This window comes from Alosa sapidissima, chromosome 9, assembly GCF_018492685.1.
Source record: "Alosa sapidissima isolate fAloSap1 chromosome 9, fAloSap1.pri, whole genome shotgun sequence".
Classification (NCBI taxonomy): Eukaryota; Metazoa; Chordata; class Actinopteri; order Clupeiformes; family Clupeidae; genus Alosa; species Alosa sapidissima.
The window spans coordinates 27,822,983-27,838,020 of record NC_055965.1 but is presented as its reverse complement, the minus strand read 5'-3'; the positions used below and the strand labels follow the sequence as shown (position 1 = coordinate 27,838,020).

The 15,038-nt window shown below is 42.2% G+C and overlaps 2 protein-coding genes across 2 annotated transcripts in view; both read right to left on the bottom strand.

The window, feature by feature from the left end:
- Nucleotides 1–15,038, bottom strand: part of LOC121719390 (NACHT, LRR and PYD domains-containing protein 12-like) — a 705,660-nt gene that overhangs the window by 67,554 nt on the left and 623,068 nt on the right. The gene's annotated exons all lie outside the window — the stretch shown is intronic.
- LOC121719456 lies at nucleotides 3,042–8,201 on the bottom strand. The gene is made up of 6 exons (XM_042105105.1): nucleotides 8,002–8,201; nucleotides 6,740–6,812; nucleotides 4,990–5,143; nucleotides 3,768–4,798; nucleotides 3,340–3,566; nucleotides 3,042–3,264 (listed from the first exon to the last, which is right to left on the bottom strand). The coding sequence occupies exons 1-6, from the start codon at nucleotides 8,182–8,184 to the stop codon at nucleotides 3,229–3,231; spliced, it is 1,704 nt and encodes a 567-aa protein (XP_041961039.1). The 5' UTR covers nucleotides 8,185–8,201; the 3' UTR covers nucleotides 3,042–3,228.

The window sequence follows — 15,038 nt, the reverse complement described above, 5'->3', positions numbered from 1 at the left end:
CTGGGTGGAGGGCAGAGCAGATTGCATCCTCTGTAGACCGCTTGGCTCGGTATGCAAACTGGAAGGGGTCCAGGGTGGGGGGAGAATGGCTTTGATATGTGACATGACAAGCCGCTCAAAGCACTTCATGATGATGGGTGTCAGTGCCACAGGGCGGTAGTCATTGAAGCAGGATGGAGCAGTTTTCTTCGGCACAGGTATGATGGTGGCAGCTTTGAAACATGATGGGACGATAGGCTTATAGTACCTATAGTATGTCCAAATACTATAAATAAAATTACTGTAATATTTAGTCCCAAAATACTATAAGATTCCTATAGTAGGCTACTTTTTCTGTCATACGTGACAGAAAACAATGTCAATGTCAGGCTATCAAAGCCATAGTTCTCATTACCGGAGAAGTCTTTCAGCACACATTCTCTGCTTCTGTAGGCATTCTGGTACAATTCCAGCAAAATATAGCTAGGTAGGCGTGTTTGCATTTAGATCTATCTATATATTGGGCTATGACCAAGTGGTCTTTCAATGATAGTATCATGGAATTCAAACCATAACTATCTAGCTATTCCGATAGCATTAGCAGGCTAGGTCAGTGGCTGAACTGCATTTAGGGTGCTTACCTGTGTTGTGAAATAAAATATCTACTAGGAAGATTGCAAAGACTTTTGACTGTGTCAAGAAATAGGTCTTTATTTTAAAACGTTTCCAACTGTTTATTACTTGAAAGCAAGATGACGATTGTCACAAACGTTTACCTCTTTTAGGAGAAATTTTAAGCTGACAGGCAATTGTTACCATTCTATTAAACCAACGTTCACCGACAAACGATCAGGAAGCGGTTCTTCTTCCTACTCGAATACTAGGATCAAACACATGAAGTTGTATCTCCGAAGACATTTTGTGCAACAGTTTTGACTCGAGTTTTAGCCAGGTTTTAGCACTGTAAAGTTGAATATGGAGCATAGCACAGGCAGAATCGGATGAGGACGCACTGGAGGAAGCGTCACAGTACTGTTAGCCAATCAGAGGTGAATTCATTAGCATGTCATTAATATTCATGACTAGAGGCATCCTCCCCGCCCACCTTCCCCACCAAACTAGAACAGCATGAAACAGACGCAGGACAGCATTTTTTTCACCAAAACCGGCTCACAGGGCATTCATCAATACTACAGACCACTGCAAAATTAATGAAAAAACGATGAGATGAGACCTTTAATGACTTCATTATTGAAGACTTTATGATCAAGACACATGACTCCTGAGACCTAAGTTAAGATTTTATTTTCGTCTAAAGAAATGTTTTCTTTTCACTGCAAGGAAAAGATTGGTCCACAGTACTTTCTTATCAATATTAGATTATGGTGATATAATATACATGCATGCATCTTCATTGAAAAAAATGGATGTTGTTTATCATTCTGCCAAGGACACATCACTGCAACCTATTTGAAATGGTTCAATGGGACCATATGACACAGGATTATCCATGCAGAGAGGACTGCAGACAGCTTCCCCAAAAGAAGTGCGACTGACCCTAGATTCACAGTTGTGTTGCCTTACTGCATGCCGGTGGGTTTTCCTGACAGATGGGCTTGTGTACTATGGTGTATGCCTTAAAGCATAACCGTAATTTGATTGGCTGGTGCCTTGCGTTGCTGTCCATTGGTGCAGCAAAAAGTTGAAAACGGCGACGGGAGAAAAACAACACATCAGGACCACAATTCTCTTAAGCCCATGTAAAGTGAACGAGATGCGTGCTGCACTGCATGCAATGCAAGCGTCTGTGTGCACCGTTACCCAGGAATGCGACTGTGCGTCTGTTATTTACATTCGCAAGGCGCATTCATAATGGCTAGGCTACTACAGTCGCTTTCATTCACCCTCTCCGCCTGCATAAAACTAAGAGCTATACATGTTTATTCCAGCCACGGATGTCCCGCCCCACACTTTGAGAACCACTGTAACCCAACCTCTCGGTACTAGCTTGGATCAGCTGACCGGCAGTGGCTGCGATAATCTTGCAGCACCAGTAGAGAGAGACAAACCAGCGTAGTCGTGTCCAGTAGGAGGTGGCTGGTTGCTTTATGCATCACACAGACAAAATGCTCTCACAAATGTATCAAACGGAAATACTTTGGGACTCAAATCAGGAAAGATCTACAACGCCAAGCAATGATGAGGGGTCCAATGAGACCGGCACCTGGGCATAGTCGCCAGCTTGATGTTATTTTGCCACGGGTGTGACTGTAAACACTCACATCAAGCTCCATGACAACTAAAGAATAGCTGACATTTACCATTACTTCCAAAAGCATTGTTCACATGTTTGCTGATTTTGAGTGGTTGCCACATACAGGCTTTCAAATTTTTTTTTTGTGAGGCTTGGTCTGAGGAGCATTTGGACCAAACCGGTGCAGGTCAGTAGATGGGCAGCCGTGGCCTACTGGTTAGCACCTCGGACTTGTTACTGGAGGGTTGCTGATTCAAACCCCGACCAGTAGGAATGGCTGAAGTGCCCTTGAGCAAGGCACCTAACTCCTCACTGCTCCCTGAGCGCTGCTGTTGTAGCAGGCAGCTCACTGCGCTGGGATTAGTGTGTGCTTCACCTCACTGTGTGTTCACTGTGTGCTGAGTGTGTTTCACTAATTCTCGGATTGGGATAAATGCAGAGACCAAATTTCCCTCATGGGATTAAGAGTATATACTTATACTTATGACCCAGACCCATCCTTCAAAGAGAACACAGGTTCTCAAGCCCCCAATTGTATTAATTTTTTTGGTGGTTAGATACATTATAATGCATCAATTAACATCTATATAAAATTGTGAAATAACCTAAATAGCATTAACTGAGGAAAAAAAAAACATTAGCTAGATTATATAGATTACATATATAACCATAAATTATAGACATAGTATTTTGAACAATATTTACGTGTATTCTATAATCTAGGTAGAAATGCATATAATCCAAGAGCTGGTAGAAGCTCTAATAGGTTCTAAAAATAAATCAACAGTGACAAGTGGAAAGCAGAAAATGTCTTTTCAATAACAATTTATCATAAAGTATCAGAGTTTTGTTGATGAACATATTGGTCATACATTTAACGTATAACCATCTTTTCATCTCTTTCCGAGTTGTCATATTGTCTGTACAGTGAAGTCATGATATGATGCAGCCTCCTCTCTCACCTGCAGGGAGACCATGCGCTACACGCTTTGTTTTTACAGGCCGAGGTCTTGATAAAGGTAACTGTCCAGTTCTTTAAGAAGGGAGAGCATGATGCCACAGGTTTGTTTTTACAGGCCAAGGTCTTGATAAAGGTAACTGTCCAGTTCTTTAAGGAGGGAGAGCATGATGCCACATGCTCTGTCCCCCTTTTTAAGCACCATGTCGATGAGGGAGGTCACCTGGTCCTGCGGCACGCTGGTCCTCTGCAGGACGTCTTCTGCCTCCCTGCTGCTTATCACACGAGGCGGAGCTTGAAGTTCATCCAACAGATCTCGGAGTAGAGCTCCCGATGTTTTCTTGATGAGATCAGGACGAATCATGAACAGTCGATCTAGAACGAGATCATTAACGTAAGATTTTGACTTCTGACTTTAGCTGCTACTGCTACTATGCTCTACCTAAGTAAGATTTTGTAGTTACCTGAATCCAAATCATGTTCAATGCAAAACAAGAACAAACTTCTAGGTTTAAATATCTTTCAAATGTTTTATTCTGTACATAATTGTTTTTTATAAAGCATTGGATTATATACCTTTGTGTGACATGGAGGCCATTTTCCCTTCTTCCTCATCAGTCCTGGCAGCTCTGCTTGTGTAAGCCACCTCTCTGTGGGTCATGACTTGGCAACGTCTGGATGCTGCTGAGGGCATTTCATGACTGCATGCCATTTCTCCAGTCTCACCAAATTCAAAGCTTTCCAGTGTAGCTTTCCATATGGACTGCCCTTCACTGATCAGCTCCAAATCAAAACAGTCCTCTGCTTTATCAATGACCACCCGGAATAGGTCAGGAGGTCTGATGTATTTTAGGGTGATTTCTGGTGGGGAACTTCTAGCATGACTGGCAGATGACTTCAAGCTAAACTTTGTGTGCATCCAAATGGACATATCTGGTCGATGTGTTTTGATCTTCTTAGCATCTTGTGTCTCTCGTAAATCCTCCTCAACGGCCTGAATCATGGAAGCATCCCGTGGCACGACATATGTGAGGAGAACCAGGGGTGTCACTCTGGTGCGGTAGATTAACACATCCAGATGGGCTTTCATTGGGATTCCAAATTTCACCAGGACTTCTGTCAGTGAGAAGGAGGGCTTGAGGAGCTTTGCGTGGAAGCGGGTCAGCTCACATTTCTCTAGAGTCACACTGCTGTTGACCCCACGCAGAACTCTTACAGCCTCTCTAAGAGAGGAGTCTGAACCTTCCAGACAGGCAAAATGGGGCAGATGAGCCTCCAACAGTTCACCTGAGAGCACTTTGATGTCCATCAAGGGACCAGTTGGCTCATACTGCAACATGGCAAGCTCTGCTCTGAATACATGGGGGTCACTGAAGTGATACTGTAGAGAGACTTCAACCGCACACACCCAGCGCAAACCAGACACTGTGCACTGAAAACTTCCTGGTGGAGAGCTGTGTTTATACACTGGGACTCCTGTCTCCATGGAAACAGAGGGTTCCATCAGGATCCAGTGTGAGGTGTCTTCAGCTTTGTCTTCACAGGATTTGCAGCAGTTTGTTTGTTTGAAATACTGACACAGAATTTTGCCTGATGAAATGTCCAACCTTTAAGAGCACAGATTTTAATTACAAACTGACATGGTGGCTGAAACATTGTTAAGGTATTGGAAAAGAAGAAATTAAATTAGCACAACCAAACACACTATGGCTGAATTGGAGTAATTCAGTGCCTGTAATCAAGCATGGATTCATTAAGATCATAAAATCAATTTAAATGTAAATCTAAATCTTCGTACTCAGCCATATTATCAGACAGTCCTCTCATGTCTCTCCTCCAGTCAGGACTGTCTACAGAATCCCAATCCTCTTGGTCCAGAAAAGTGTCTTCTGAGGAATCTTCCCCAATGACGTTAGGCCCACATACATTTGATGGCTCTGGGACTTTGTCAACTGTGGAAATAATACAAAAGACCTTTTCCTTTTTGGGACTGAATTACATTGAGATATTAAAAATGTATCAACCTATATGTGCGTGTGTGTGTGTGTGTGTGTACAGTATGTGTGTGTGTGTGTGTGTGTGTGTGTGTGTGTGTGTACAGTATGTGTGTGTGTGTGTGTGTGTGTGTGTGTGTGTGTGTGTGTGTGTGTGTGTGTGTGTGTGAAGGAAGGCTGGGGTGTGCTGCTCTGTAAAACTGTTCACTCAGAGGAGTTCATCAACTGTAAGAAAATCTATGAAACTGTTCAATGCAGGGGGAGTTAATTAACTCTACAGAACAATAATAATAATAATAATAATAATAATATGCATTCTAAATGTGACAAAAACCATAATATTGCCAAGGGTCAACAACGTGTCTATTTAGGCTTCATCAGACTGCTCAGAGTATGTACTCAAATTACATTTACATTATTCACAGTGGTGGACGGCCATTTCACCTACAATATCACACTGCTGCTGCATCACATTCATATCACTCTGTGTTATCATTAAGCGTTTGCGACTTATAATCGCACATACACACACACACATAAAGTCTACAGGAAAACTGCAGCATGACAGACGAGGAGAGAAATATTCTGTGGATCAGGAAGGGTGGAGAGGGACAGAGAGAGTGTGTGTGTGTGTGTGAGAGAGAGAGGGAGATCTCTTGATTTGCACATATCTGTGGCCATAACTGACTGATGGCAATTCCAGGTGGAAGGCCCCCATAGCCAGCTGGGAGCTTCGCTTCTCAGACTGAAATGAGTAGAGTGCTTTAGAGAGCTTTCTACGGCACAGATGAAGCGCACACGCACGCACGCACGCACACACACACACACACACACACTAGGGCTGAAAGATTAATCGATTTATAATCAAAATCATAATTTTTAACTAATGCAATTACCAAATCTTGAAGGATGCAATTAATTGTGCAGCTCACGTCTCTGATTATTTTGAAGCGTTTTGTTACTTCCTGGGGCAACATTTTAAAAAGCATAGGCAGCAGTACGACGTACGATGAATGTGTAGCAAAACAAGGCAAGCAGAAGTGGCTCTGGTCTTGTCAAAGAAGCAATACTTCAGAGTCATTTTAAGTGTTTCATACAGTGAATATTGAACTGAAGCTTGACTTTTCAAAAAGTATATCCCAAATCAAATCGCAATATCCATCAGGAAAATCGCAAGTAGATACAGTATTTTCCCAACATCATTCAACCCTAATTGTCATTCCAATGTATCTGCCACTCAGTGCACTATGTGTGAGATAAACGACCCACACACACACACACACACACTGACCTACACACTTCATAGAACTACTTCACAGCCTCAATGCCTTTTCACAGATGAACCACAAACAGTAACGCCCTGCACACAGCCACACACACACCTCCAGATTTGCCACAAACCAGTTGGATTAAAAACAGGCAAGAGGTTTGAGAAGCCTATATACCCATCAAAATGTGCATGAGTGAGCCTATATACCCATCAAAATGTGCATGAGTGAGCCTCTATACCCATCAAAATGTGCATGAGTGAGGTCCTCCTATTCTAGGGCTTACCTGCAGTGGTGAACTGACTGCTTGCAAGGGTGGTCGGCCGGTTCTTCCTACTGCTTACTGGTGGGGAGAACAGCTGTAGGAGATGACACATGTCTCAATGTCACATTCCCACACCACAGTCAACGCAAAGCATGCACTGTGTTCAGAAACATTGCATGAAGGTCTGATTGATGATGCAAAAGAAACACGTGCATCTCTGTGTATTCTGCGTAGGGGATCTTGATCGTTTGCACACTGGTGACGTACAAAACATCAGCTCATGTCAATTTAAACTAAACTTATGAAAATGTCCAAATTATCCTGAAGGAAGATTCACAGTCAGTGTGGTGATTAAATATTTGAACTTTGGGTTGGGTGACAAGGACAGAAATCAGTTAATCTCAGGTCTAGACACTGCATTAAAGTTCACGGTTCAGGTCAAGATTAAGTGACCCAGAAAACGTCCAGGTTGATGGTAATTTTGATACCATAGATTTAATAGAGACCCAGTCAGACCAAAAGTATGAAAAATCAGGAACAGAGTTTATTTACAATGATGCGCATTGTAACGTGACTGAAACCCGGACATATATTCATTTCAGTTACGCCAGCTTATTTTTTGTATGTGGGAAGGAGACTCGGTTTCACTCTGAACTTTTAAATGAAAAATGAGTGTATTGAAATGTTCAATTTCACAACAGTATTTAAGACCGTGGCGCATTACCAACGTCAGGCCTAGCTGTAGGTAAGCCGCCCTCAAGGCGCATATGAACAAAGGAATCGCCCCCAAATAATAAAAAAAACTCCATTCAAACCAAACTGAAAATGTTCAATACGCAGTTGTTCGTTAACCCACTTTCGTACAATAGCATACATATAAATAGTAGTCAGTTTCAACAACCCTCTATTGAGCTCAGGAATATTAATGCAGGCTACCAGTTTTCCGACAACGTCGGTCACATAGGCCGACAACACAAAGTGAATCGTGCTCCTAGAGCATACGATCTCTAATCAAAAGAAAGAAAATGAAAGAAAGAAAATGTATGAAACGAAATCAAAAGTTAGAGTAGGTCAAATATCAACTGAAGGAGTCAGGGGTGAAAGAAGGGTGAGACGTTTTGTTGTGTGGGCGCCGCCACGGAAAAGTAGGCTATAGTTTGTTGTAACGAGGAATTTAAATGGGATTGGGGCAGCGGTAGGTATTGAGGGCAGGTGAAAGGGTTTTTGGAGGCTACAAAAAGGCTTAGGGAAACCGGTCACAACAGAAAAAGTTTGTATCAAACCCGGCATCCAGCGCTGTTCGTCATAGAAAGCTCCTTCTCCCTGTGTCTTGCAGAATTCTCGGAAACGGATGTCGGGGTCCAAAAAGTGCTCCCAGGGCATAGAATAATCCACCAGAGTATCCCAATAGAATCCATACGATCCTTTCCGTTCTCAGTACTCTCTTGCCGCAACTCATCCGCCATCGGCCCACACTCTCCCCGCCACAGACTTCATTCAAATAATGACAGGCCTACGCTCACTCACGTCATCGCGTCACGTCCCAACACAAACAGACCCCCTCAACTGCCACCAGTCTACGCCAAAACCCACCAGTTACTATTTAATTAATATATTATTATCATTATAAGTAGGCAGGCATAGCTGACCGCTACAGCATCAAGGGAGAGACAGCATGACTTCACCTAAAGATCCATCAGCTGCTCTAACTAGACAAGGAAATAGTTAGGGTTTAAGTATCCTTCCAGGCTGACGGGAGATGGCGTTGGTCATCCCATCTCACATGGACTATACTGAATCAGACCCTGATTAGTGGCAACCTGGCAATCCGGAGCAGATAGCTACTGACTCAGCCATGCAGAACAGTAAAACACTGCAAAGTCATAATATTCCCGCTTATCTCTAAATACAGTCACACACAGATATACACAGGGACAGTACAGATATCATACCCAGATAGCAAAATTTTACCGGCCCACCTCTGGCCCACTACCTTGCCTCAGGGTTTTGTGAGTGTTGGCCCAGTTCTGGCTGGGCCTCCGGCCCAACAATGGCCCAGTTACTGATAACTGACACAAAGAATTTCCTCTGGCCCAGATGTGGCCCACACTGCAAAATGACTCTCATTGTTTCTGTTGGCCCAGGTCTGGCCCACACACAGTAAAATGACTCTTATTGGAACTGTTGGCCCAGGTATGGCCCACACACTGTGAAATGACTGTCATGCATTCTGTTGGCCCAGGTCTGGCCCACACACTATATAATTGAGTGTTGGCTGAGTGTTGGCTGGGCCTCTGGGCCTGTACTGGCCCACGCACTATAAAACTGATCTGACTGAGTGTTGGCTGAGTGTCGGCTGGGCCTCTGGGCCTGTACTGGCCCACGCACTATAAAACTGATCTGACTGAGTGTTGGCTGAATGTCGGCTGGGTCCCCGGGCCACATGTGGCCCATTAACTACCAAAAGTACTTGAAAATAAACACAAATCCAGAACTAGTAATTAAAAGCACAAGCTACTTTTATTAAGTTTGACAAACACAACCTTGCAAATAAAACAAACATTTAAAAATTATACAAGCTTTTACATATATACACTTTAGAAATTAAACAAGTTAAAATATACAATCTACTTTTATCTACAACAATCGACTTTTCATATACAAAAACACAAACAATTAAACATTTTAAAACTGTATAATGATTCAAAGAAATAAATTATTCTAAATTAACATTAAACATTTACAGAAATATTCTATCTCTCTCCCTCACTCACTCACTCTAAAATAGTAATTCCATTGTCAGTAGTTGTGGGTTGTGAGTTAAGTGTTAAGTGCTTTAAATTCTGTATTTTTGTACCATGTACCATGACCTACCCAGCTACATACATGCACACATACTCACTCTCAAAGTATTTTTCAATAGCAGCAACCTTTGCCACCTGCCTTCTCTTTCTGTTGCCGCTTCATTGTTGCCTCCACCAGTTTCAGCAGCACTACCAGCCGGGGGTGTCTCCAAACTGCATTTAGGTATAAAATAATATTATAAGATCATTATGAGGTCTAAAGCAAGATTTCAACATGTCATCTGTCAGAGAAGTTCTGTTTGTCCACTCAAATATACTTACAGAAAGCCACCTCAGCTCTCTGTGGGGGTTGATCAAAGAGTTCTTTCCATCCATCCTTTAATTTGAGATGCATGGACAGCATGTCATTTCAAAAGAAAAGAAAAAAATCATTAAACTATTTATCCTTTACTGTCTGACAAAATATTACTAAAGCCCAGTCTTGCCACTCTGCAGCTGTCTTGGTAACACCTCCCTGGTAGTTATTTTGGGCAACATTGACATTGTGTGATTGTTAAATGCTGATATAGTACCAATGACAATCACCAAGAGCAAGACATATTTTTCAACACGTACAGACCTGAAGCACAACGGCTTGTGGACTTCCTTCACAAGAGCCTTGTGGGTGCTCCAGTTGGTTGGTCATGTTTTCAACAGCGCATGTTTCCTGCCCACTCCTGTTCTTTGCTGACATAATGGATGAGGCAAACCAAAAGCATCTAAAAATGACACATCACAAAACACAGGCCTAGATGAAAGCTGATTCCTATGATTTGGCTCATCTAAACAAAAACGGATTACTTATTCTATTAAATCAATATACAACTTACCAAGAGCTCTTCAGGTCTCCTGTTTTTCCAACACAAGAAATGGTTCAAACATGTATACACGGGTAGCCTTCTTCATCCAAAGGAGTGCAGGCAGGTCTCTGGTCAGTGTGGCCTGGATTCTGAGGTGTACATTTAAAAAAAGTCACAGTAACGTTAGGTTAATGGAAGTATATGTGTTCAAAATGATTACATGATCATAAACAACCCCTCAGTACAAAATACAGAACGACCTTAAAATACAGATTTTGATGAGTTTTACATGACCAGGACAGGACCCACCCTGCTACCATCTCTATCTCTCTCTCTCTCTCACACACACACACACACACTCTTAAGGCATACAGTCTCAGTCCTGCCTGCCTAGTGCCTGAAGTTGGATAGATAACGATGAAATGTCCAATTATCAATCGCTATATTCTAAGTCAAGCAATACTGGTTAACTGTTAAGCTATTTCTAAAATGATTAGATCACACTTTTCTTTGAAAACCACATTGCATTACAGCACTGAACGTTTTTGACCACCAACACTGACGTTAACGGTAGCAGCTAATTAGGCCAACAAAGTATGCTAAGAAATCATAACGTATGTTACCGCTAGCTTCGTCATCGTCAAGGGGGTTAGATCAAAGATCCTTGATTACTAGCTCCGCTTTAACCCTCTCTGGTTAGATTGAAACACCCATTCTTGTTATGCTACTTGTTAAACTTTGTCTGCAATAATAAGCCTACGTACATTCATAATGATTTACATGCAATAACAGGTAAAGGTAAAGTTGCATGTTACTTACCACAGGCAGTGTCCAAAACGAGACAGTTTCGCGCCGTCCTGCTGGTTTCAAACTGAACAGTTGCTCTGCTCGTGGCTCTTCCACATGTAATGGGCCGACAGTCACTTTACAGAATTGGGCCATGTACGTTTAGCGTCCGGCTGTCGCTAAATGTTTCATTTTTGCAGCCAACAGCCGCGATACTGATCAGTGTTCGTTCCTGAAGTATCGGGCCACACACTGTATGAAATCCGTCTGCCGAGATTGATTCGAAAACTGGCAGTAGCCCATCATACCCCAATCGGGCCAAATAAGACACTCAGTAATCAGCCCAACTACTGCGTGTCAGTGTCGGGACAGTGCCTCAGCCGACCTGAAACTCCGCCGACAGTGGCAGCACTCAGCCAGGATCGGGCCGACTGTGTTTACTGTGCTTCAGCCGACTCGGACCTCAGCCGACACTGCCAGCACTCAGCCAGAATCGGGCCGACTATGCTTGCTATAGTCATTAGTTACATAGAATCATACTTTTAGTATCAAAGTGACCCACTAATGAGAAATGCAGAACATTAAACCACATATTGGAATATTGGACATAATGCAGAACATTAAACCATATATTGGAATATTGGACATAATGTTCTATTCCACTTTCTCTCAAGGTACAACAACATTTTTAGTCAGAGAACTGCTATGGCACTGTCACACATATAACAGATGCATAAACAACAATAATCTTGAAAAATTATTATTTAAAAACCTAGATGAACTTTAAAGCCAATCTTACCGCACTAAAGTCCAGCAGGTCACTCAACTCCTCATCGGTTCCAATATCGGCAATCCGCTGTTGTCGGTTCATCTTTGCGATTTTTAACTAAATCTAGAAAATAAAAAAACCGAGTAGGCCTACCCTACTTATTCTCGGCGAATACAATCATCAAAGGCAGAGATGCCCACGTGAACGCACGCGATCATTTGCTATATCGTAACCACAACCTCAAATGAAAATCATCTGAGTAAGGCTTCAGTCCATAAAGCTGGTAGGTCTCAGTGTATGTGATAATATTGCCACACTGGTGTCAACTACACCTAATGCTAGATCAATGACAAAACAGCCTTGGCTACTCCTGACATGAAATTCCAAAAGCAAGAGCCTCCGCCTATGGTATACTGTTTCGGTGCATTAGCCTACGAGAGGCCGTTGAATGCCCTCAGATATTCAATAACAACATAATAATACGAAACTGAAAGACTAATGGAAAATGTTACAAATTGCATTTACTGTTTGTAAGCTATAAAATGACAGTCTATGGCAACATTGTTGCAGGCTTTATTGCTCCGCCGCATTCGCCACACATGGACGCAACATCGCTTCACTGTTCCAATAATGAACATGTGGACGACAGAATAAATATAATATTGCATTTGGTAACAATTATTAGCAACAACAAACGGGGCAACAGTCCATTTTGAGGGTGAAAACATGCGGTCAGTTCTGTTATGTTAAGACTGACAGAAGCAGCGGCGTGCAAACGCGATCTGTCAGATTCCATGTTTTTAAATATCAGGGCACCTTACAGTAAATAAGACAGAGACAGTGAAAAGCAACAGACCTACGCGCGCGTGTGGCACAGACACTAAAACACATTACATTCGGACTTGAAAACGCCCTTACAAGTAAAAGTAACAGAGCAAATGCCAACCCCTCACTCCATAGCCTACTACCTCCAGTCTTTCTTGTATCCCAACTTCTTTCACCCAGTCCGAAACCCTTTTACTATTTTACTAGCCTGGAAAATCCAGACCCTGATAATCTAGAAAGATTAAGGGTCTGGCAAAGAACAATGTAATAGTGTATCGCAGAGACAATTCCATTGTGCTCTCGCGAAAACTCTGGATTTCCAAGGTAATATTTTACCTTTTCTCGTTTGAAAATCCAACTAGGGCGATCTGGTGTGCCTATAGTTGACTTGTCTTCCTTTTGCGCGTCTGACAGACAACGATTTCAACCTTGAAATAATTATATTTTGCAAATATCCCCTGTATGTAACTTGCGAGTTTCCCTTAGGCAGACATTTTTGCTTCGCGAAAGCCTAAGCACTGAGATGACGTGAAGTACAATATCCTTCCGCCGTTTCGCGCTGTCTGGTGGCGCACAGCCTTCCGACACCGCGCGGAGGGGTTTCCACACCATGCCGACGTGTATAGCGCGGGAATGATGCCAAAAACCTCCCTTCCTACCATCCGGTGGATCCATCAAACGTCATGTCAAACGCCTACCAGCACGTTCATTGCTTTATCATGCAACAACAAATGTGTAGCTACCTCTCTGGAGGTTTTGTTTTTGGTGCATTTTGTCTGTTTGTCTAAAATCTAAGACAGTAGAAAATTATGTTTAAAGACTTAATTCAATTAAAAACATAATTTTCTACTGTCTTAGATTTTAGTTTCACATTGCAAGTAACGCTTAACATGACCAATAGGGCTACAAATTGTGGTTAACTAGTGTCGAGTTGTCGACAGCATATTGCGAGTAGGCCTAGTTGTGAACTTTAATCGTAGCCTATAGCCAAATTGAAGTAAATGCGAATTTATGATAAGCCTGTCAGTTCGACTGGCGACCCACAGTTGGATAAGCAGGTCCCCCGAACAGTCTGCATTGCTACACTGAGGGCTTCTCTGTCTGCTGATGTTTTGCTCAAAGGTCCAGGCGGTCCACATATAGCCTTCATGCCATTTCAGCTGAAAACACTTTTCATTTGTTAGCCTATTATAAACGTATTTATTAGTGTCAACATTACAGTATTTAGGCTATGTTAATCTCAAGCCACTCTAAGAAATGGCCGTAGGTCTACTTTTAGAGTAAAGCACAGCAAAATCTATTCAAATTGCAGTCCGAGGGATATTGTCCATAAAACGTTGTTAAACTTAGCCTATAGGCTAGGATACATAATCACATATTTGGAGATTTGAAGTGGGCTCATATGCTTCCATAACGCATTGATGTAAGAAAGAGAAAATGTGGTAAGGCCAGCCTATGGCATTTCTCATATCTCGCAGATAATTGGTTGTCCTGTTTTGCCGATGGTTATAACGCATAATAGTTTGAGCAACAATAGCAATAGCTTGTCACTAATAACGACACAAATAGACGAATGAATGTTCATTTAATGAAGTTTCAACATTGTGCAGTGTTCCTGTATTCATGTTCCAACACAAGCCTACATGTATCCATCATGTTCCAACAGAATAAGTACATGTTGCAACAATTCTGGGCACATGTTGGATACGTGTAAGTTCATGTAGGCTGCTTATAAAAAGGAAATTATTCTGATACATGTAAGTAAGGCGGGTGGTATGACGTTCGGTTGGTCGATCCGTTGGTTGATCAGATGGACGGTCGGAAGGTTTTAGGCACGATTCCCGCGCCATAGACGTGAGACACGCCGACGACCGCTATGAAATAATGGCATGTCCTTTGACTTACTGAAAGTAACAAATTGGACCATAACACGATCTGACAGCCCCTATTTACATCAGTGTTGACATCAGATATATTTAGAATTGCTCAGCAGGCTGCAATGACAAGTCGCCTACATCTTTTAGAGTCTAAAGAGTCTGCAGACCAAAACTCATTCTACAGGAACTTGTCAAAGTCAGTCTGCAAACAGCATATAAAAATGGCCTATATAGGTCAGGCTGTAAAAGTTGATCCTGGTGAGAAAATAGAAATCACCTAAAGTCCTTTCTTATCATAAAATAAGTGACAGTTTAGTTGACTTCAGCCTGGAGTTTGTGACACTTAAACAACAGTAGGCTAGGGTAGACTGAGTACAGTTGAGACACTTTTTGCCCACACAAAATCAAACAAAAAATAGA

What these genes read in the sequence shown, in the direction of transcription:
- LOC121719456 (XM_042105105.1), bottom strand. Translation starts at nt 8,184, where the DNA reads ATGGCGGATGAGTTGCGGCAAGAGAGTACTGAGAACGGAAAGGATCGT. An exon ending in CTGTCTGATAATATGGCTGA is followed by an intron (nt 4,799 to 4,989) that starts GTACGAAGATTT and finishes GTGCTCTTAAAG; the next exon opens with GTTGGACATTTCATCAGGCA. An exon ending in TGCTCTCCCTCCTTAAAGAA is followed by an intron (nt 3,265 to 3,339) that starts CTGGACAGTTAC and finishes CTTCTTAAAGAA; the next exon opens with CTGGACAGTTACCTTTATCA.